Source organism: Podarcis erhardii (genome assembly GCF_964252035.2).
Source record: "Podarcis erhardii genome assembly, chromosome: 1".
Classification (NCBI taxonomy): Eukaryota; Metazoa; Chordata; class Lepidosauria; order Squamata; family Lacertidae; genus Podarcis; species Podarcis erhardii.
This window is the reverse complement of record NC_138497.1, coordinates 47730970-47755353: the sequence shown is the minus strand read 5'-3', so window position 1 is coordinate 47755353 and position 24384 is coordinate 47730970. Positions and strand designations below refer to the sequence as shown.

At 41.4% G+C, this 24384-nt stretch overlaps 1 protein-coding gene across 5 annotated transcripts in view; it reads right to left on the bottom strand.

Annotated features, from left to right (window-relative positions):
• Nucleotides 1–24384, bottom strand: part of COX16 (cytochrome c oxidase assembly factor COX16) — a 51298-nt gene that overhangs the window by 14223 nt on the left and 12691 nt on the right. For 4 of the 5 annotated variants that reach the window (XM_081882030.1, XM_081882031.1, XM_081882028.1 and 1 more), the window contains exons 2-3: nt 18148–18225; nt 3505–3567 (exon numbers count right to left, since the gene is read on the bottom strand). In XM_081882030.1, the coding sequence (XP_081738156.1) occupies nt 3505–3567; nt 18148–18225 (141 nt within the window). The remainder of the gene's footprint in view (nt 1–3504; nt 3568–18147; nt 18226–24384) is intronic. The other variant, XM_081882032.1, reaches the window with a different exon arrangement.

The window sequence follows — 24384 nt, the reverse complement described above, 5'->3', positions numbered from 1 at the left end:
TACATATTTTAAAGACGATGTTCCTCTTTGTATTTCAAAAAAGAACTCAATTCAGGGGTGGGAAGCCTCTTGCCTGTGAGTCAGTTTTGACCCAACAGGTCTCCCCATGTGACCCATGAGGCTGCTTTGGGCAAGACATGGCCACCTGCCCTCATATATTATGTCAGGTGTGGGGTAGGTAAGGAGGGTGCTTGGTCAAGAGGGGCCTTGTGCATTGCTTCCCAAATGTCCAACAACCAGCTGAAGCTTCTTCAGCCCCGTGTTCTGTGATTCTCTTTTGGAAAAGCACTATTTGTAGTGTTGGATCAAAAAAAAATTTTTAATAGAAAACCCTCCACTACCAGCTGCTGGCTAGATTGAATTCCCTCTACAGAGCCGCATAATTAAAGAAGCCCAACACCTTGAGAGTTTACAGCTCTGTGTACATGTATTTAGCGAAACCCCATTGATTATAAGGTACTTTCAAAGCCAAGACAATTTAAATTCCCTTCCACTATGAGAGTTGTTTGGATTTGGCCTCAGTGGGTTTTCAGGCAAAGCAGAAGGGTTTTTCAGCCACTTCCTCATCTAGTACAGTTCTTGCAAGCATCATCTGAACAGATTTAATGTTTTAAAATTTCATGTTTCTCTGTGCCACTTTTGTGTCATTACTTCTGAATTTCCCATGAGACTCAATACCATTCTGGCAATCTAAATATTGGTCTTCAGGCAGCTACTAAAACCTGGTTGGGAGAAAGTACTGCATATCCAAATAGGCACACAATTCTGAGATAAGTTGTGTGTCAAGTGTAAAGGAGAGAGCCTCTTCTTTGCATTATATGATGGTTTCTTTACATAAATAAATCAGAGCAGAGTTACAATAACCAGCAAGGGAATATAGAAGACAAAAGGCTCTTGAAAGGCAACAGAATTGTGTGTTAATGGATTTTTAAGTTATGAGTTTGAGGCAAACAATTTCATTCCACTTGCAAAGAATGATGCTTTCTGTCACTCAAATGATGCAGAATGAAATGCATTTTTAAGCATGCCTCCAAGGATTATTGTTGGGCTTTTGTTTTTACACCAAGGTGAATAGTAAAGATTGAAGTGAAAGGGATGCCTAAGAACGTAGGAAGAGCCTTGATGGATCAGCCCAAAGGCCCATCGAGTCCAGCATCCTTTTCCTCACAGTGGCCACCCAGATGCTTAAGGGAAACCCACAACACATAAGCACAGTTTCACTCTCTTACTCATGTTCCCCAGCCACTGGTATTAATATGCACAAGAGACCATACACAAAGACCAGAAGAGGGCTGAATCTACATTGGTCCCAACCCTCTTTGGTGCTCCTTGGGACCTGTAACATACTAGGGATTTGGGGGAGGGGGGTGAGATTGAGGTCAAGTACGGAAAAAATTATGGAAGCCTCTCCTGACGGAGATGAAATTAATGTTTAATTCCACAGTCTCCCCACCACAACTGCCACCAAAGATTTCCCAAGGAAATGAAAAACATTTCTTTGCAAGAGTATATATATATATATATATATATATGCAGGTTTTGGTGTCCTCGGGTGTCTTCCCGTGTAAAAGTTGGGGTGTCTAGGCGACGTTTCGACGAGGTCTCACTCGTCATCTTCAGGCTGGTGCTTTCGGCTTCTTGTTACTGGAACAGAGCAGGATCTCAGTGTTTGAGTTCCTATAAATACTGTAGAGGGGGTGTGGTGTATAGCCTCCAATGTTCTGGGCAGAGAGGAAGTTCCCAGGCTAGTGTGCCTTTTCTTCTTTTGTTCCTTAATTACTTGAGAGATATCTTGAGTGATTTCTTGAGTGATATCCTGAGTACCACTTAGGTGGGTCATTAGGTGTGGATTAGTTGTTAAAGTCTTTGTGTCTTGACCTCTTGAACTTTGTGAAGAGTTTTCCTGAGAAGATGGCTGTACTGTACTTAGTTGTGCTCTGGCTTGGCTTCGTGTATAGGGGCGAGCTGTGGTTTTGTGGCTTGTGTCAGCCAGATCTGTGTAGGGATTGCAGGGGGGTGCAGCATCCGGAGGTGCCACCATGGATTGGCTACTGGATGGTGTCTGTAATTCAAGGGATCTATGAAATACCCTGCAAAGTCTGCCCAGCCACGTACATTGGACAAACAAACAGACGAATAAATGCACGTATCGCAGAACACAAGAATGCCGTCAAAAAAGAAGAAAAAACTTCCTCTCTTTTCCAACACATGAAAGAAACAGGACACGAAATTAATTTTGCAGATTCCAAATTGCTCTTTAACACGGAACATCACCACAAGAGAATAATCATGGAAGCCATCGAGATAGAGAAACACCCTCACAACATGAACAAGCGTGACGACACATCCCGCTTGCCAGACATCTGGAAATTAGCCCTCCCCACAAAAACTGACACCAGATCCAGAGGCACACAGAACGCCAACACCAATCAACCACACCAGACCCAAACCCAGACCCTCTCCACAGATGAATTACAGACACCATCCAGTAGCCAATCCATGGTGGCACCTCCGGATGCTGCACCCCCCTGCAATCCCTACACAGATCTGGCTGACACAAGCCACAAAACCACAGCTCGCCCCTATACACGAAGCCAAGCCAGAGCACAACTAAGTACAGTACAGCCATCTTCTCAGGAAAACTCTTCACAAAGTTCAAGAGGTCAAGACACAAAGACTTTAACAACTAATCCACACCTAATGACCCACCTAAGTGGTACTCAGGATATCACTCAAGAAATCACTCAAGATATCTCTCAAGTAATTAAGGAACAAAAGAAGAAAAGGCACACTAGCCTGGGAACTTCCTCTCTGCCCAGAACATTGGAGGCTATACACCACACCCCCTCTACAGTATTTATAGGAACTCAAACACTGAGATCCTGCTCTGTTCCAGTAACAAGAAGCCGAAAGCACCAGCCTGAAGATGACGAGTGAGACCTCGTCGAAACGTCGCCTAGACACCCCAACTTTTACACGGGAAGACACCCGAGGACACCAAAACCTGCATTCCTGTACCCGTGAAAATCTACGAAAGCAAATATATATATATATATATATACAGTGCTGTAAAAGAGAGCCAGAAAACCTGAAATGTTACAAGTGGTTTGAGAGAACAATTATTTAACAGCCAGTGTCACTAAAGCAATCATATGGTTTTGCAATTAGCCACATGGATCCCATTATAATATTAGCAATATAAATGGAGACTCCTGCACATTCCAGTCAGACCTGCAAATCTTTTATAGACTAACCACAGGAACAGTTAAAATGTATTTGCAGTGTTGTATTTGGCAGGCGGACATCAAAGAAGAGGAGTGCTATAAAAGGCTTTGAACTCTCAAATATTGCTTCTATCCAAAAGCAAAGGCTGCTTTTACTGGATGCCCATGAATCAAAGCCAGGGCTGTTTTAATTTTAGCTAGGGGAAGAAACACCATTATTATCACTAGTGAAGGGTAGCAAAGAAAAGCCTTCAGTGCTAGAACATGCAGTGAACCATACCTCATATTCCGATTCCAGAGTCACTTTATTCTTCTTGATTCTTTCTGCCAGAGCTGGATCAATCTGCCAAGTCAAAAAGACCAGAAAATATCTATCAAACATTGTACATTTAAGTTTCGAAAAAACATTCAAAACAGGAAATATCCCCTCCAGTCTGTTGCAGTGTGCTGTTCCTCTGCATAGGAAAAGAATCACGAACTGCATTTCCAATTGGCTCTTTGTCACAGTAGATTCTGGCAATATCTCTGAAGCAGAGACTTCTGCAAAGAATGCTCCACTTAAAATCCACAGCCTTTCACCTTGATGGTACTACACCTTAAGTCTAAAGAACTGTGGAAGGGAAAAGATGATATGCATATGAAAAACAGATCACTGAAGATGTCTCTCATACATTTTCATTCATAAAGTAGGAAACTGGGACAGGTACACAACTACCTCTCTCTTCTAAAAATGAAAATGAACTCCTTTAGTTCAGTTTTGATCACAAACTAAACAATTTAAGATTGCAAGAGGCTTGCAAGAACCCTCCCTTTGGGAATCCACCTTGGAAACTGCAGACTGGCATTCTAGAGACTTGGAAGAAAAGCCCGGCTCTCACATTCAAACACAGCGCTAATGAAATTCAAACAATGAACCGACCATTCGGATTTATCTCCAACGTCTCCTAGGGCTAAATAGTTCCTTTTAGCAGCCCAGTGCTCATTCAGATTTGGTTTCCCTTGGAAGGACGTCACTAGAGGCTTATGCTATTTTGTAATACAGTGGTGCCCCGCAAGACGAACGCCTCGCAAGACGGAAAACCCGCTAGACGAAAGGGTTTTCCGTTTTGGAGGCGCTTCGCAAAACGAATTTCCCTATGGGGTTGCTTCGCAAGACGAAAATGTCTTGCGAGTTCCTGCGGGGTTTTTCCCCTTTTTTCCCCCTTTTCCTAAGCCCTAAGCCGCTTATCAGCTGATCCGCTAAAAGCCGCTAAACTGCTAATAGCGCTAATCCGCTAAGCTGTCAATGGGCTTGCTTCGCAAGACGAAAAAACCGCTATACGAAGAGCCTCACGGAACGGATTAATTTCGTCTTGCGAGGCACCACTGTATTTTATTTATATACCGGTTGAACACAGGTGGAGTCACAGCTTGACCCTCCAACGGACAGCTAAATTGGAACTTCACAGAGAGGCAGCCCTATCCCCTGATGCACTTAGCTTACAGAATCTTAAAACTTAAGTCTCTCTATTGATCATAGTCTCCGACTCAAATTACAGTTTCCCAAATTACATTGTCCTTAGCAAAGAATGGGGGGCATGCTCTCTTTTCAGGTATTTCCTAGGCATTCTGAAGAATTAAGTAAGATTGCCCAACAGTTAGCTCCAAGGAAAACCCACCACCAACAGAATACCCCCCAGGCTTAGCAAGTTCAAAACTCTCAGACATTGCCTTAAGCTAGGGTTTTCCAAACATTTGGGACATCTAGTAGCATATCGTACAGCACTGATGCTCTTTCTGTGGTTGGTGCTTTATTGCCATTAGTTTTTGAAAAGAACTTTAGGGACCTGTGAGTACTCTTCATCTTCACTGTCTGGAGCCAATCTCCCCCTGAGCCTCTAGCAATAGTCAACAGTATGTTGTGGGGCAGAGATGTGCTATTTTCAAACACATCTGTGATCCTGACAATTCCATCTTTGTCTCAATAAAGGAGAGAGAGGACATCTGTGCTTAATTTCCCTTCCAAATTGTTACCTTAGAGCTAGAATACAACTAAGATAGGTAGTTATATTTAGGAACCACTGCCCTACCCTCATGTGACTCAGTAGGTGAAGGATGACAGACAGAATCACAGCAAGGAACGAGATGAGTGATTGTTAAATGAAAGTAATTTATTTATTCATTATTTAAAAGACCAGATTTTGGAGAGGCCTAGGGGGCCACAAATAATATTTTGTTATTACAGTGGGGTACCTATGGGAGCAATAAAACTTTTTTTTAATAAAAAAAAGGACAAACCTCGTGAGCACAGAACACTTTAAATAAGGAAATTTGCATATACTACTGCTATATATACCTTATGATAGTTAAATCACCACAATGGCTTGTTTTGGTCCAAGAGTAATCTAGTTTCAAAGCAAGATCTGAACTGCATAAATGCAACTCTCTGTTTTCAGAAAGAATAAAGAAGGAAGGTGGGGGAGTAAGCCTAGCATAGAGTGCAGGTCTCCAAAGCAGACTGGCAATGTCAGTTTCATTCAGCAATCAGAAATAAGAGAAAAGATCCTTTGATGTTTGAGGATCCCCCCCCCCCTATGCCTGCTTAGGACACCATCTCTATCAACCACTGCAGTGAATTCATTCTTGTGTTGTAGAAACATTTCATACCCACTATTTATTTATAGATACAATTTCTGGGCCAAAGGACTGAGATTCACAGGAAAACAAAATCTGCTTTTGTCTAAGACCTGGCTGATATTGACCCCATAACATATTACAAAAAAAGAATGTTTTTACAAAAAAACAAGACTTTGGAGGTCAACTGTGTGCCTAAGTTCCTAACCAGATCCCTCAGCCCAAGACGTTTTAGTGGACCTTGGACTGTTGTCAGGTAAAACTGGCCACATTCTACCCAGAGGTTGGCAATAACTGAACAAATGTTTGTACTGCAGGATTTTATGGGCTACAAAACTAATTTACACTGCTAGACAGTTCCAGTACATTTAGAACAGTTGTTTTCACCCCAGAAATAATTATTTATAAACGGTACTGTTTACAAATGGAGATCCCTTTCCTGTCATAACCCACCAAGTATAAAATGAATTCAGCTTTCATCCTGAGAGGGGAAAAGAAGTTAATTTCTTTCATTGTCCCGGCATCAATCATGAAAGGAAGCATACACGGTGAATCCTAGGTTCCAGCAGAGGTTGCTTTTACTGTGTGCTTTTTAACTCAAGGCTTGAATCTGGGGAACCTCTCAGATAATTGCGTCTATGTAGGCGGCATTGACATGGTTGAAGAGAATGGCTTCAGGAGACTATAAATTAGCCGATCAATTTATTGAGTCTAAAGACAAAGATTATCAATTCACATATCCACTCTTGATCAATGCAATATCGGAGACAGAGCATGCCCATTATTTGCAACCACCAGGAAACAATAATCTCATTTTGCAAAGCTTTTAGCTTCCTTTTGGTTATCTTCCCCCAAAGCAATATAAATTGCTCAGTAGGCCAAAGTGGCCCTGCCATCTCCCCTTCCTTTTGCTATGTTGCCATATCCAAATAGGAGAATAGTTGCACACCACTAAAATTGCATACCAGTGAAGACTTTCACTAGTATGACTGTCTTGAGTCTGTCCTGCCGTTGATTCTAGTAGGTGTTTTTCCTTATGTCTTTCATAACCTCCTCAAGGATGAACTAATTTTTTCATTTTGCCTTAGAGCAGGAGTGGGGAATCTTTTCCAGATCGCAGGCTGGATCCTCACCTTCCCAAACTCCTGACAAAGCCACTGCCATCAGATGAAGACTTTACTTTGCCAGGGGGTGGATTTCAAACTGCAAACCCTACTTTTGGAAGGAATTGCATATTTACTTGCTCCATACCTGACAATGTATATGGTGTCAGGTGTAGGGCAAGTGGGTGTGGCTTGGGGGAAATGACCTTGTGGGCCAAATTAAGGCTGCTGTTAGGCCCATGGGCTGGTGGTTCCCCACCACTGTTTTATATAGCACACCCATTTTCACATTCATTCATAAAGCATCAAAACGTGCTCTGAATTTTGTGTGCAGAATACAATACAACCCACTCCCTCGTGGGTTTCTGCATTCTCCCATTTTCAGTGATAAATAGCAATGGCTAAATGTGGTCTTTAAACTGCCTGCACAGTGAGGTCTTAAATACAAGTTTAATCTTCCAAAAGACACTCCATATCATATTCACACTCTCATTCAATAGAATTTTCCTAGCTGTCAGTAGCTACCCCAAATATTCATGATGTGAGGTTCAGAATATCACTTCTTTTATCTGTTCAGCAAGCAAGTGAAGGAGAGTTAAAATTGTTTGTGAAGTACAGGATGAATTGTTTTTCCACTACCCAAGTCCTCCGAGGGAAAAAGAAGGGCAAACCTTGGAATGTGTCCTAAATGTTAACAAATTCCACAGTGCATCACCTTTCTCTGGTCACGCTCAGCTACAGAACTTATCCAACTCCCTCGTGTTAAGCTATGAAGTCTAGCCTGTGTGAACCTACTGCACCTTTCTGTGCATTCGTTTCATGGATTTCTTTCTTACCTCAGCTATATATGGAAAAAGAAAAAGCAAGCAACCCCTAAGGCATCCCACTACACATACTCAAATGACTGTAAAAAAAATAAAATCAATGCTTTACTCTGAAAAGATGTAAGTAGCAGAGGCTCCTCCTCCTGTCCAACTTCTCCTCCTCACTCTCTGCCACCTGTTTGCTTCTTGTCTTTCATGTGCCTGGGACCTCGGCCCTGCCACTCTACAAGGGGAAGAGAGATCTGAATAATGCCACCAATATGTGTGTAATTTTAAATGATTACAGTGATGCGTCGCAAGACGAAATTAATCCGTTCCGTGAGGCTCTTCGTATAGCGGTTTTTTGTCTTGCGAAGCAAGCCCATTGACAGCTTAGCGGATTAGCGGCTTTTAGCGGATCAGCTGATAAGCGGCTTAGGGCTTAGGAAAAGGGGGGGGGAGGGAAAAAACCCCGCAGGAACTCGCAAGACATTTTCGTCTTGCGAAGCAAGCCCATAGGGAAATTCGTTTTGCGAAGCGCCTCCAAAACGGAAAACCCTTTCGTCTAGCGGGTTTTCCATCTTGCGAGGCGTTCGTCTTGCGGGGCACCACTGTAAATTTAAATAGCAATTATTTATTTAAATAACACACATACGTGACAATTTACCCTATAATGTTTCATATTTGTATATGAATTTATGTATAATTATTTGTTATCCTGCCCTTCGGTTCTACAACTCCTACAGCTTGCAGTCCAATTAAGAACAAATAAGCAACCAAATAATATAAATTTAAATGAGTATCAAAATAAAACAAAATAAAATATTTTTTTTAAAAATAATTTTTATTAATTTTCATAAAACCAAAAAACACACAAATAAACAACACATGACTTCCCCACGCCTCCCCTTCACTGCACCCCTGTTTCAGAAATTTTTAGCAATCCTTCATTCCTTTTCAATATTTCGTTTCCCTCAAAATTTTCTTAACTTAACTATTTACAGCTATAGTTCTTTATTTCTTGACCCTTAACATTTTATCAGTCCGAAATTTTGCAACAGTTCTTAAGATATAGTTTAAATTTTTTCCAGTCTTCTTCCACCGTCTCTCTCCTTTGATCACGGATTCTGCCGGTCATCTCTGCCAGTCCCATAAATTCAGTCACCTTCGTCTGCCATTCTTCCAGAGTAGGTAATTCTTGCATCTTCCAATACTTTGCCAGGAGAATTCTTGCTGCTGTGGTTGCGTACATAAAAAAGGTTTTATCTTTCTTTGGTACCAATTGGCCGACCATGCCCAAGAGAAAAGCCTCCGGTTTCTTTGCAAATGTCCACTTAAGGACTTTCTTAATTTCATTATAGATCATTTCCCAGTAGGCTTTAACCTTTGGGCAGGTCCACCAAAGATGATAGAAAGTTCCTTCGCATTCATTACATTTCCAGCATTTATTATTGGGCAAATGATATATCTTTGCAAGCTTGACTGGAGTCATGTACCACCTATAGATCATTTTCATTATGTTTTCTTTCAAGGCACTACATGCCGTAAATTTAAGGCCTGTGGTCCATAACTGCTCCCAGTCAGCAAACATAATATCATGACCAACATCTTGTGCCCACTTAATCATAGCTGATTTAACTGTTTCATCCTGTGTATTCCATTTCAGCAACAAGTTATACATTTTAGACAGATTCTTAATATTGGTCTCTAACAGTTCTGTTTCCAATTTTGACCTCTCTTTCTGAAATCCTAATTTCTTGTCCTGCTTAAAAGTCTCATTTATCTGATAATAATGTAACCAGTCTCGAACTTTGGATTTTAATTTCTCAAAGCTCTGTAATTTGACTTTTTCACCATCATACTCTATAATTTCACTATATTTTGGCCAATTTGAATCCATATTAAGTTTTTTAACTGCTCTAGCTTCCATTGGTGACAACCATCTGGGTGTTTTATTTTCCAGCAAATCCTTATATCGATTCCAAACATTATATAAAGCTTTCCTGACAATATGATTTTTAAAGCCTTTATAGATCTTTGCCTTGTCATACCATAAATATGCATGCCAGCCAAAATTGTTATCATACCCTTCCAAATCTAAAATATCTGTGTCTTCAAGAAGTAGCCATTGCTTCAGCCAGCAGAAAGCTGCTGCTTCATAATAGAGTCTTAAGTCCGGCAGCGCAAAACCCCCCCTTTCTTTTGCATCAGTTAAAATCTTAAATTTTATTCTGGGTTTTTTGCCCTGCCAGACAAATTTTGATATATCTTTCTGCCACTTCTTGAAACAATCCATCTTATCTATAATTTGTAGTGTCTGGAACAAAAACAACAATCTCGGCAATACATTCATCTTAATAACAGCAATTCGGCCTAACAAGGATAATCTCAATCTAGACCATGTGTCAAAATCTTTCTTCACTTCCGACCAACATTTCTCATAGTTGTCTTTAAACAAATTCATATTTTTAGATGTTAGATTCACCCCTAGATATTTCACCTTTTTTGTTATCTCCAAGCCAGTTTCTCTTTGAAAACTATCTTTTTCCCCCATCGTTAGATTTTTTTCCAGTACCTTTGTCTTTTGTTTGTTTAATTTAAAACCAGCCACCTGACCAAATATTTCAATTAACTCTAAAACTCTTTTTGTGCTGGCTCCTGGCTGTTGTAAAGTCAAAACTAGATCATCTGCAAATGCTCTTAACTTATATTGTTTAGCTCCGAGGTGTATTCCTTCAACCAGCTGGTCCCTTCTAATCATATTCAACAACACCTCCAGGACCGATATAAACAATAGAGGGGATATTGGGCAACCCTGTCGTGTCCCTTTTTCTATTGGAATTTCATCCATGACTACACCATTCACAATTAATTTAGCTTTTTGCTCTGAATATATTGCACCTATACCGTTTTCAAAGTTTTGGCCTACCCACATCCCATGGAGATTCCTCTTCATAAAACTCCAAGAGATATTGTCAAAGGCTTTCTCCGCGTCCACAAAAATTAAAACTGCTTTTCTATTTATATCAGTCTCCAGTAGTTCCAAAATATCTATAATATTCCTTACATTATCTGACATATGTCTCCCTGGGAGAAAGCCTGTTTGATCTTTATGAATCTCCTCTAATAAAACAAAATAAAATAAGCTAACTGAATTAACACTGGTTTTGGCCTATGTAGTCATGGAAATTGCAGGAGCCAGGACAATGAAACCCACTAGTGCACTGGGTTCCCCCCTCATTCCCCATGTGCCCTCCGATTGGCTCGGGGTGGTGGGGAGTGCCCCCATAACAGTGCATGGAGGTAGGAAAGGAAAAACTGTTCCGTCCATGTTTGCACTGATGAATTATTGCCTTAGAACAGGGGTAGGCAACCTAAGGCCCGTGGGCTGGATGCGGCCCAATCCCCTTCTCAATCCAGCCAGTGGACAGTCCGGGAATCAGTGTTTTTTTACATGAGTGGAATGTGTCCTTTTATTTAAAATGCATCTCTGGGTTATTTGTGGGGCATAGGAATTCGTTCTCCCCCCCCCCCAATATAGTCTGGTCCACCACATGGTCTGAGGGATGGTGGACCGGCCCGTGGCTGAAAAAGGTTGCTGACCCCTGCTTTAGAACAATGTTGAACTCCATCTGATATCTGAGAAAAGGGGAGGAGAATGTGAAATTCAGAAAATGGAAATCAATAACGGATGTGGGTGCAAACAAATTGGAGTGGTGCAGAATGAGAAAGGAGAAGTGTTATAGAGGAGAAATAAAAAAGAAGGGGTGGTTAACAGAAGGAAGAGTTCAAAGGAAGCGGGGGGGGGGGTGCAAAGAAAGAAGAGTGCATGGACTGTGGGACACAGTTAGTGAAATGACGTGCCCCTCTCAAATTAACAAGTGAATGTAAAGGAAGCCCTTGGTTTAAAGCTGTGGTTCCCAACCTTTTTTTTTGGCCATGCCCCACCAAAGTATCTCTAAAATCGTGACTGCCCACCCCCACCCCCATGACATATAATTCTTTTTATTCAAAAAGTGAACTCCTATTCACGTGGAGGAAGCCTAAAAGGCCATTCACTGTTAATAACTCATTCTCAAATTGCCCCCCTTAAAAATCAATCCCCCCCCCCCCGTGGGGCATGTGCCCTGCGTTGGGAACCACGGGTTTAGAGGAAATAAAATATCCTATTTATCTAGAGCATCAATTTACTACTTTTTCAATTAAAAATTCTGGGGCTGGCAGATACTCTATTGTGTCAAAAAGCAGGACTGCTGTTGAAAAATGCAGAACTCTTTTGGAACTGGAACTCTGCTGCTGAAGAGCCGGCTGACTCATCCTGAACGTAATGGAGGTAGATAGGGCAGGGGAGTAAGAAAAGTAAGACACCTATGTTTAAAATATTAAAAGACAATTCCTCAAGGTGCCTTTGCAAAGCCTCTTTAATATGCTATACCTGTTCTTTTACAAACCACTTAAATAGCCTGAAGTGCAGGATTTAAAATGAAATGCCCTCGAGGCCTGGGCCGAGAAAGAGGAAATGTTACATAGCGCAGTGTTTCAAAACTTCCCTTCTTTTCTTCTGTTCTTCAAAAACGGCGTAATTGTATGAAAAATTCACTGACATTTTCTGCTAGGATTTGAAGTCTTTAAAACGTCAAGCATGCAACTTGAAGTCTCATCTACTGCAGTGTCTTTAAAGAGAAAATCTGCTGGGTCATCACAATTATATCTGTAGCATGTGCTCCTAACTCTTAAAAAAACCACACACCCCAAAAACCCCCACCTCTGTAGTTAAAACCACTTTTTAATATATTTTCCAGTCTTCCCATTATTCATGTAGCCGGCCCTACTCTACCCTGGAACAGTTTGTTGTCTTTTGACGCCACAATGGCACTGGAGTACCTGGTAAAAAATAACTGAGGAGGCTGAAATGACACAGTCCAAAGGCCCAGGCCTCCTTGAGTATGTTCAAATAAACAAACAACAATCCAATTCTATCAGGATACAAGTAATTACTGTACAGTATCTAACCAAACACTACTACTACTATTACTACTACACAGCCACAATAAGTTTCAAAATGGTGCTTATGTGGGAGCAACCTGGAAGTCTAATAGGGTTACATACCCTACATATATGTAAAAAAATTGTGGAATTTAGTCACAGCCTTTTGGCTGATAAGTCTAGTGAAATGTTCTTCAATATTTCATTGAAGGCATCAGGTCTTTAAATCTAACTAATTTGCTTTTCCTTGGGGCTTAAATGGCATAGCAATAAAGAAGGATTCACTTCAAGATTCACTAAATACCAGTCAAAGTAACTTCTATACTGACATCTAGTGAACTTCTATAGCAACAAGAAATAACACAATAATTTAAAGCATTTACATAGTACTTTTCATGTTCAAAGTGCTTTACAAATGCTCACTTCCAAATCCTCTGTAGGTAAAATGAGAATGTATGCATTTCTATTACTCTTTTTTATATTTCCAGGAAGCATTTGATTTTTTAAAATAATAATAATAATAATAATACCATTTTGTTTTTGTGGTTAATATTCCAGTTTCTTAGAAACATCTAGAGAAGTTATGATTCAGAAAATTTGCATTCAAAACATTATTGATAAAATTGCCAACATTGTTATATGTATATTTTTGGACCACTGCATTCAGGCTTTTTCATCTGCATTCTGGCTTTTTCATTTGAGGCAGGCAAAGATTAGGAGTTTTTAGGAATCACAGTTAGCCTGACCCGTCATCAATTGCCATGGGTGAAAAGTTGCTATGATGACCAGACAGAAAAAAGGACATACATAATAACCATAAGAGGTACAGCTTCTCATGCAGGTGAAGAAAAGAAAAAGCTGCACCTGCCAACATTCAGTCTTCATATAACCATTTGAAGTACATGTACCAGCATGGATTTACTACACCCTGATGTGGCTAACTACGTTTTACCCAAAGTAGACCCATTTAAATGAACGGACCTAAGTTAGCCAGGTCCATTAATTCAAATGGATCTACTCAGAGTACAGTATTGGGTACAACTCCAACATTCTAACCCTGATAATGAGAAGTTCGTAACAAACTATTAATCTCATCATTGCTTTGGGGACCTTGGCCAAAAAGAGGTATCAAGGAAATATGAAATATACCCCAAATGCGCAGCTGCTTTCGTGTGAATATAGAAGGGCTCTTGGTGGTAAGCTAACATATTAAAGCAATTCTGAGAATCTGTCACAAACACTTACCTATATCAGCAGGAACTTTGAGGCCACTTTATCTCATCTAAAATTATTTCAGCTTCTCTGTAGAGAACACAATTTTTGAGCCTCCCCCCTTCACAGCCTAGGACCCTCGTACCTACGGGACCGCCCCTCCCGGTATGCCCCACAGAGGGCCTCAAGGTCCATAAATAGCAACACCCTAGTGGTCCCGGGCCCTAAGGAAGTTAGATTGACTTCAACCAGAGCCAGGGCCTTTTCAACTCTGGCTCCGGCCTGGTGGAACTCTCTGCCTCATGAGACCAGGGCCCTGCAGGATCTGATTTCTTTCCGCAGGGCCTGTAAGACAGAGTTGTTCCGCCTGGCCTTTGGCTTGGAGCCAATTTGATTCCCTCCCTCCCTCTCTTTCTTTTTTCTTTTCCTTCTCCCGCTGCGATGAGGCTACATTTTAATATTTTAATGTTCTATTATTTTAATGTTGTATTTTATTTTTGTTTTTAAGTTGTAATCATTCATCTTGTTTTTATTATTGCTTGTAAGCCGCTCTGAGCCCGGCCTTGGCTGGGGAGGGCGGGGTATAAATAAAAAATTATTATTATTATTATTATTATTATTATTATTATTATTATTATTATTATTATTATTAGAGCTCTGCTGGATCAAACTAAAGGCCTATCTAGTTCAGCATTCTGTTCTCACAGTGACTACCTAGATCTTTGATAATGAATGGGCCTATCCGTCAATTTTGAGTTTGCTCATGTTCTTATTTTTCCTATCTTAAATTTATTTTGGTACATTTCCACATCAGTTTGAGATTATTTATTTATTTAAAAAGTATATGATTTTATTTTTTTGTGCATTTTAGTGTGCATTTCTCGTGCGCAATTTTACCAAATATACAAATTTTTGCAAGCACCTTCCCTAATATAATGCATTTTTGTACATTTAATGGCACACATTGCCCTAGTACAGACATTTTTGATTGGAGAACTGGATCACTAAATTCAGAGAAGTGCTAATTTTCAAGGATAGCTGCGTTTTGTTTACATACTGTTTTGCGATGTGTGAACTGGATGTGTTCGCATTAAAATGCAAACCAAATTTCTTCTCTGACCTTACCTATGAGAAGCCCACAAACAGAACACAACCGCAATAGCACACTCCTACTTGTGATCCCAGCAATTGTATTCAGAAGCATGCCACCTCTGATTTTGGAGGTTACCAACATGACTTGGAGATTACATAATGACTAGAAACCTAGAAACCTTATCTTCCATTAATCTGTCTAACCCCTCTTTCAAAGCTGTTCAAGCTGGTGGCTGTCAATACATATTGTGGTAGAGAATTCTACTGCTTAACTATGGACTGTGTTAAGAAGTTTTATCTGTCCTGAATATCCCACAGCCTTAAACAGGCTAGATGATCTGATCACAGAACATTCAAAAACAACACACACAGCCAGCATCGTTGCCACATTTTCTCCAGCTACTGTTATCATGGGAACGGCTGGGGCTCCATCTATGTACAACAGCTTGGGCTCATACTAACACTTCCACATGTGTCCAAAGAGGGACCGCTGTAACTGATTGCATGAAAAGGGAAACTCAGTAAAGCCATGATGTATTTTTTAAAAGGATATCACCCCTTCACTCCTCTCTGCTCTGTTCTCTTAGCTTGGTTCAAAACGTAGGCTCAAATAGAGTCTAAGATTATTCACCAGAAGCAAAGCCATTTCTATCAACAACCAATTCTGCATGAAAGGAAAAACAAAAATTGCAGTATTAATTATGCAACTGCATTAAACCTTCCATCAACTGGGATGTGCAGCAATGAACTAGGCTTGAAAGCAAAATTTATTTAAATTAAGCAAATGACTTTTGTTAGTAGAATTCTGATGAATAACAATAAGCTGCTGTTGTTTGATATGAGCACAAAGAAAGTATCTGTATCACTCACAAACCTTGTACATGCTAAATTGCGCTTCCAAGTTTTCTTAAAAATAAATAAATAAATTAGGGGGTGCAGCCAAGTTGCCATACTAATGAATTTATTCTCTGCAAATCAACTTACACAGAGAAATTAGCAAAGGTTTGTCTTCATTAAACTTGGAACATAGGCCTTATTGGACCTGCTTAACAAGAAGGGAGGGGAAAAATGATCAGTGATCATCATCAATCCCCGGCCGCATGAAGTCACTGCAATTAGTTTACTGAAAAGCCAATTAAATGTAGGAAGCCTGGCTAGACAAGACAATAGTAGAGTCTGCTTCTGCTTTACTGGTTATTTACTCTATGTCTCTCTCACTCACATACACACATATCCAATACAGGGCTGTCCACCGCCAATTACCCTATGGAAATATTTCCAAGAGAGAGAGAACAAAGTAGGGGGAAAGAGGGAATCTTTTACATGCAAAAGCACCCTAGTTCAATCTCCTGCATGTCCAGGTAGGTCTAGGAGAGAATCCTCTCTGAAATCCTGAGGAGCTGCTGCCAGCCAGAACCTGCTGAGTTAGATGGACCAGAGGTCTGAGGTAGGTTCCTAGATTCTATGTATGCAGGTAAAGATCACTTCAGAGCCTGTTTCAACTGAACCATCCCTGCCCCCGCTCCTGTCAGGTCTTTCTACCACCAACTACCTGTGGGGAAGGATCCCAATGACTTTTTATTAGTTAATTATTATTTTTTAATGTAATTTAATGTTTCTGTAAGCTGCCTGGGAAGGATTTATATCCTTAACGGCAGGGTAATAAATAAACAAATAAAGTCTGCCATGAAGTTACAGTTCATACATTGTTTTCCAGTTTTTGATTTGCCTTAATTAAAAAAGCAGGAGATAATATTCCAACATCCTTCTAAGGCCACACTGCCCAATAGACCTAAATTGAAGGCAAGTCCACAATGCAACTTCCACAATGCAAGCCTACAAACAACTTCTAAGGAGTAGCAGTTTAATCCAATCTGCTCAGCGACCAAAATCATGACTAAACGGTATTACAGATGCCATTCTTGTTTATGTCCTTGCTACTCTCCGATACCAAGGAAATATTTTTATGAATTCTTCTCCAACTTTTTGAAGGCAGCCCAGTCCTGTAAGGCTAAACCTCAAAAGAGCTAGTCAAGCCTTTTATTTCTTGTTCACTATCCTTCAGACTTTACCTCCTCAGTGCTGCACAGAGTCCATACATATTTTAACACAGAAAGTGGCCTGTGAGGAAATTAAACGTACTGAACCAAAAGGGCAGCTGCCTGGGGTCTCAATGCTCTGAGGGCGCACACACAGCTCAGCAAAATGCAAATGTCCTAGTCAATACCAGGGCAAATTCAAGGTTTGAGGGGGGCCTCAGCAAAGTGGCTTTAGGTGGGCTCCCCTCCTACACCAGAGGAGTCTGGTGGGCTTACCTGGCAGTGGCACCTGGCAACAGTGCTGCATCAGCATTGGACAGATTAGAACTGCCATTTAAAATTTCCGACAGTGGTTCCAATGCAATGATGCTCCAGGGCGTTATGGAGAATTTTATATAGTGGCTCCAAACTTCTTGGCAGTAGGTCAGGCAAGTGTCAGTTCAGCAGCAGTGTGCTCTGCCAGCGACAACCCAAAGATGCCATGCACTGATACTGGGGCTGAGGCAATGCAAATTCAACTTCACAGTTATTTACACTCAGAAACTGGGAATATATAGAACCCAAGAAAACAAAAATAGGCACACCAAGTTCTATGCTAAGAAAATCAAGATGTTGTGCTCAGTGAATTAATTTCATCTGTAATGAAATTTGCACAAGCCAGAAGCTTCAGTTCATAATCACATTGCCGATATATTTCAAGCCTAACTCCTCAACCAGGATGTTCAGAAATTTCCTTTTAAAATGCAATGTTTGACAAAATTTGCAAGAGATTTCAGATACGTTGCTCTACAATAAAATAAAATAAAATAGGACTTAAAGCCCAACTTTCCAAGCTGTGCCTTTGCTTGCTGTGTGTTGGAGTGTTTGCTGCTATTATGAAATAGACTTTATGGCCTAATCTGGGAGTGCAACTTTCAGTAACCATAGCACCTTGGTTAAGTATGTGTTCATGTGTCAGCTCCCATACATGTATGTGTGCAAGCCTGTGCTGATTGGCAGAACCCAGTGTACACAGTTTGTCTAGTTCTCTTGAAGCTTGTGTTCTCCAAGTACAGGGGAGGATAATTCAGCTTACCTTGCTGTGGAGCTTCTGAGCATCATAGCGAATTTGGGCAAACTCACGGAGCCCAAAAGACCCACCAATTATAAGCACCTGAAATATAAAAAAGAGGTAAAAATAACCAGAATAGAAGCAAAGGAGTACCCAGAACATTGTGAGCTAAAATACACTTTCAAAAAAGCAAGAGAGGAAAAAATAACTAGGATGGAAGGAAGGAAAGAAAAATCTAGAACACTATGTACAAAGCCAAGAAGCTGCTGGCATGAGCTGTTGTAAGGACTCTCAGGATAATGCATGTAAAGGTTTTAAACAGTCTAAAGGTGTTAAAGAAATGCCAAGCATGCTATAATACAATAGTGACTCAGACTCATTAGCACAGATTCCATGATGGCCCCTCGGTTTTCAAAGCACATATATTAAAGTCAAAGCTTAATCTTGGTTCATTGATGCAGGCATGTGCATATAAGAGAGATGCATGGAGAATCTGCTCCAGGGAAGAGATTTGTTCTAGCTTCTGATAATCTTACTTGATTGACTGTCCATTTCATGTCAAATGGATGGGGCTACTACAGTTTTCATTCACAAACATATCAAAAATGTCTCATTCTTGCACAGAGGACTTCAGAAGACTGTTTTTCTGAATCTCTCCTACCTCCCATTATATTTCTGACTCTATGTTTCACCTCCCACGATGCCTTTTCCCTTTAACAGCATTTAACAGCATTTAGGGAGCCTTAACATCATAGCTCTGGGACTTGTTCTCACCATTTTCAAACTTTTAACAATTGAAGCAACAATGCTCAGCTGGCTCATTCTGGTGCCAAGGTGAAAAGGACCCAATTAAGCTTTTGGAAAAAGCCAGCAGATTGGAACCAGAATCCTATGGAATGTTATTATGTAGCTAGATAAATCAGTCCCTTCTGCACCTATACTGTATCTTCATTATAGCTAATAGCTCCAAACCTCTGAGACTTATGAATAGGAGCAATATGTAAGAGAGAGAAAGAAATTGATATCTATAGGAAGGTGACATTTCTCTCTGTCATAAAATGCAAATACAATTTTTGAAATCTTATACCAAGGCAAACAGAGATGACATGCTCATAGTTCTGTATTAATATACTTCTTTTTGGCGATCCCTTGTAGCCAAGTAAGACTGTCTTCCATGAACATGGTCTTAACAGTGAGTCCATAACTGACTTTGGAGGCCAATTCTGGATCCACACGTCCTTCCACAGTGGGGACATAGGTTTCTGAGAGGGAGTTGATGACGGTGAGGGTTTGCCAAGAATGCCTTCCTCTTCTTTTTGCCCTGAGTTCGAGCTTCTTAAAAGTCCATGACATCTTTAGTAAAGGCTGTTCTCCAACTGGAGTGCTCGCGGACCAGTGTTTCCCAGATATCAGTGCCTATGTTACATTTTTTTAGGTTTGCCTTGAGTTGGGAATAGAGTAGTTGCTTTGGAAGACGGTAATCAGGCATCTGAACAACATGACCAGCCCAACAAAGTTGATGTTGAAGAATCATTGCTTCAACACTGGTGATCTTTGCTTTTTCCAATACACTGACATTAGTTAGCCTGTCTTCCCGAGTGACGTGTAAAATTGTTCGGAGATACTGCAGCTTTCTCTTTTAATATACAACAAGCGTGCGGAACTCCAAACACTCAGGCAATTTCCCCCAAAATTCACCAGCAAACCACTACTTGCTTTTCAAATCCAAGCCTGGGTGGTATAGCCTTTACTACAAAAAGAGGATGAATAGAAGTCTCAGTGTATGACAGGAATTCAAATCATCCAAGTTGAAATTGGAAGGATGATACGGCCATGCCCTCCCCACACAAGCCTTGTATTTAGGAGCCAGAGAATACTTCAGTTCAAATCCCCAATCCCTTTTGATTGGCAAAGGCTCTCCTGAGTTCCTATTTGCCTTATAGCAGGGGTAGGCAACCTAAGGCCCATGGGCCAGATGTGGCCCAATCGCCTTCTAGATCCGGCCCGCGGACGGTCCAGGAATCAGCGTATTTTTACATGAGTAGAATGTGTCCTTTTATTTAAAATGCATCTCTGGGTTATTTGTGGGGCCCGACTGGTGTTTTTACATGAGTAGAATGTGTGCTTTTATTTAAAAAGCATCTCTGAGTTATTTGTGGGGCATAGGCATTCGTTCATTTCCCCCCAAAAAATATAGTATGGCCCCCCACATGGTCTGAGGGACAGTGGACTGGCCCACGGCTGAAAAAGGTTGCTGACCCCTGCCTTATAGAGTTCTAGCTCTGCGCTCCAAATATCTGAAGCAATCTTCTCTAACTACTGGTGTTCTACTGCCACCATATAGACACTTATATCTTTGACTGATTTTGTCACAGCCTCAATATGTTGACCTAACAGGAGATGTAAAGTATTTTTCGCCCTATAGGATGCACCGTCCCATAACGCGCACCTAGTTTTTTGGGGGGGAAATAAAGGGGAAAAAAATTATTTTCCCCCCCAGACGCGGGGCTGGGGCGGGGGAAGCCCGAGCTTCCCCCAACCCCAGCCCCCAAACAGGCAGCTCTCTGCAAGCCGTGGGAGCCCAGCGCTGGGTTCCCGCTGCTTGCGGAGAGGTCCGCGAAGCCTGGACGCGCAGAGCTCAGCACGGGCAGCCTTCAGTATGCAGGCAACTCTCCGCAAGCAGTGGGAGCCCAGCGCTGGGTTCCCGCTGCTTGCGGAGAGGTCCGCGAAGCCTGGACGCGCAGAGCTCAGCACGGGCAGCCTTCAGTATGCAGGCAACTCTCCGCAAGCAGCGGGAGCCCAGCGCTGGGCTCCCAGCTGCTTGCGGAGAGGTGCGCGAAGCCTGGAGAGCAAGAGGGGTTGGTGCGCACCGACCCCTCTCGCTCCCCAGGCTTCAGCGAAAGCCTGCATTCGCCCCATAGGACACACACACATTTCCCCTTCATTTTTGGAAGGGAAAATGTGCGTCCCATAGGGCGAAAAATATGGTAGATTGAATTAAAAATATTTATTATTATAGTAACAGCTGAATATAACAAGTTCTTATTGTTTGTTTTCAGTAACAGTGCTTGGATACTTTGTATGACGTAACATGTGCCTAGAATTCTATTCCTAATGCAAGTTCTAATCCTATCTTATACTTTCCCCTACTCCTCAGTGCCACACCAGCCAACCTTCTTCTTCCTCCAAAACCCAACTACCTCTTTTCCTCACACGCAACTGTTCTAAAAGTGACACTCCACTCTTAGCCAGTCAGCGTAAGACATGTGCCAATATCTCATTCACACCTTACTTTATATCTTACAACTATCTCTCTAAATAACATTCTACTGTATATCTCTTAACATACAAATCTGCGCAAGTCAGTGACAATGATAAACACCACAGACACTTTTTGCAAAATAATAATAACGATAATAATTTATTATTTATACCCCACCCATCCAGCTGGGTTTCCCCAGCCACTCTGGGCGGCTCCCAACAGATTAAAAACAGAATAAAACATCAAATATTAAAAACTTCCCTAAACAGGGCTGCCTTCAGATGTCTTCTAAAAGTCAGATAGTTGTTTACAGTCATACCTCGGGAGGAATACGCTTCAAGTTAAGTGTTTTCGCCTTACTTCTGGGTGTCGCCGCTTGTGCATGCGCAGACACTCAAAATGATGTCACATGCATGTGCGGAAGCGGTGAAATGTGACACACACACAGACGCACAGTCGCGTGTTACGTTCACTTCAGGATGCGAACAGGGCTCCGGAACAGATCCCGTTCGCATCCAGAGGTACCACTATATTTCCTTGACATCTGAAGGCAGGGCGTTCCACAGGGTGGGTGCCACCACCAAGAAGGCCCTCTGCCTGGTTTCCTGTAACCTCACATCTCACAGTGAGGGAACCACCAGAAGGCCCTCGGAGCTGGACCTCAGTGTCCGGGCAGAACGATGGGGGTGGAGACACTCCTTCAGGTATAATTTCACCCACTTTGTAAAGCATCCCACCTCTCAGTGTGTGTGTTGCAGGGATGAGGGATCTGAGGACCTCCAGATATTGCTGGACCCTAACTCCCATCAGCTGTGCCAGGCTGGCCAAAGATCAGGGAGGATCAAATTTGTAGACCAGCAACATCTGGAGGACCACAAGTTTCCCACACCTGATTTACTGGGAGGAGCTGCAAACAAGGGCAAAAAGCTATTCAGGGTGAAGAAGCATTGCCTTCAAGCTGACTGGACTTTGTGACATTCGTTACCTACATAGCATTGTAGCATCCTTATTTACAACAGGATTTCCAACTGCCTGGGATTAGACCCAGAAACAATCAGAAACAGTGGTAAGAGGAAATTAAAAGGGGTAACTTACAGACATTCAACAAAAGCCTAGGAACAAGTATGGGGTTTAATGCAGTGTGTTTGTCTTCCTTTAAAAATTTAAAACTGCTTTAAATGAACACACATGCTCATAATTTCTTCTTTAATGGTTATTACCGCAGTAATCATTTGTACAGGGGCTGACATAAAAAAGGTTAACTGAATGCAGTTTTGCTCTCCATTGATTTACTGAGTATATACATTCCAACAAACCCACAAACCCACAGCAACATGCCCATATGAATAATAGCTGTGCAGGACTGAAACAGCTGTACCAGGAGGGCCTGGCTTCTCAATAGTGAAACTAATTATAAAGCAACACTTAGCTGTGCTAGATCCATTAAGATGTTGTTTGCCTCTCTTCAAGCTTGCAAAGTGTATACAATAGTGTCCATGTTTCTGTTACATTTCATTAGCATATAGATATTGAATACAGTGGTGCCCCGCAAGACGAACGCCTCGCAAGACGGAAAACCCGCTAGACGAAAGGGTTTTCCGTTTTGGAGGCACTTCGCAAAACGAATTTCCCTATGAGCTTGCTTCACAAGACGAAATGTCTTGTGAGTTCCTGCGGGTTTTCCCCCCTTCCCCCCCCCTTTTCCTAAGCCGCTAAACCGCTAAACCGCTAAACCGCTTATCAGCTGATCCGCTGATAAGCCGCTTATCAGCTGATCCGCTAAAAGCCGCTAAAAAGCTAATAGCGCTAATCCGCTAAGCTGTCAATGGGCTTGCTTCACAAGACGAAAAAACCGCTATACAAAGAGCCTCACGGAACGGATTAATTTCGTCTTGCGAGGCACCACTGTATATCATAACCTGATTTTCCCCCATAAAGAAATTGACCAATATTTCACATACCAGAAAAAAGCTAAGGGTGAAATCCTATACATGTCTATTGAAAACTAAGTACCGGTACTATTGAGTTCAATGGGGCTGACTTCCAGGCAAGTGGGCTTCGGATTGAAGACTAATTGAAATAGTGTGTACATAGATTTTTAAAACTCAGGTGTGTTTAAAGGTCCAGAGAGGTCACTGGAGCTTGTGTCTGATGGATGTCTGCAACTGTCTACAAAGATGTGTAGAAACTAAGACAGATGCTACTATTGTGTATTTAGCTTTTGTAGTGCCTGCTGTTTTATTGGGGGGGGGGTTATTGCTATAATTTATTTTTTATGATTTTATATAAGCTGCCTTGGGCATCAACTGATGGAAAGGCATAGTGTATCGATTTTTTTTTTAAAGACCCATAATCTTGCCCTTCCAAAAGGCAGAGAATTTATAGATCGTCTTCACACACCATGTATTTTCCTTTCGTCCAGGGGTATACAGTACCATGCTTGTAGCATTATTACTGTAACAGTTAACAGTTAGCATCCTCTACTGTAAGCATTTATGTGTTGGGTCAGAGGTTTTTCACATTTGAGATTAACAACATGAGGGGTCTGCTAATAATATGAGGTCTGTGTGGTGCACAAGAAAACCAGGAGAATTAGGTTTTGAACTTACATGCAGAATTGTCTCACTTTGACTCTGGCTACTGTAAAGCCAGGAAAACATGGCTACGTTAATAGGTTTTTGCATTTTACATCTGAAGGTCACCTTTAACAACACAGAACACCAATACGCCTCACTTAGACCGTGCTTTACAAACTAACCTGGAAACAAGCCAACAGCACAGCTTTCAGAACTATCACTTGATTCAATATTCAAAGAAGGATTTTGTTGGTGTTTCAGTGAGTTCACACCAAGACACACATCAAAAACAACATTTTTAATGAAATTATATATGCACAGAATGAAAGGTAGAATGAAACATGGGAGGCGACACAGAAGCGCCATCTGTCACATATGCTCAGCAACCTCAGTAACTGTTTCATGAAGAAATTGACATTGATT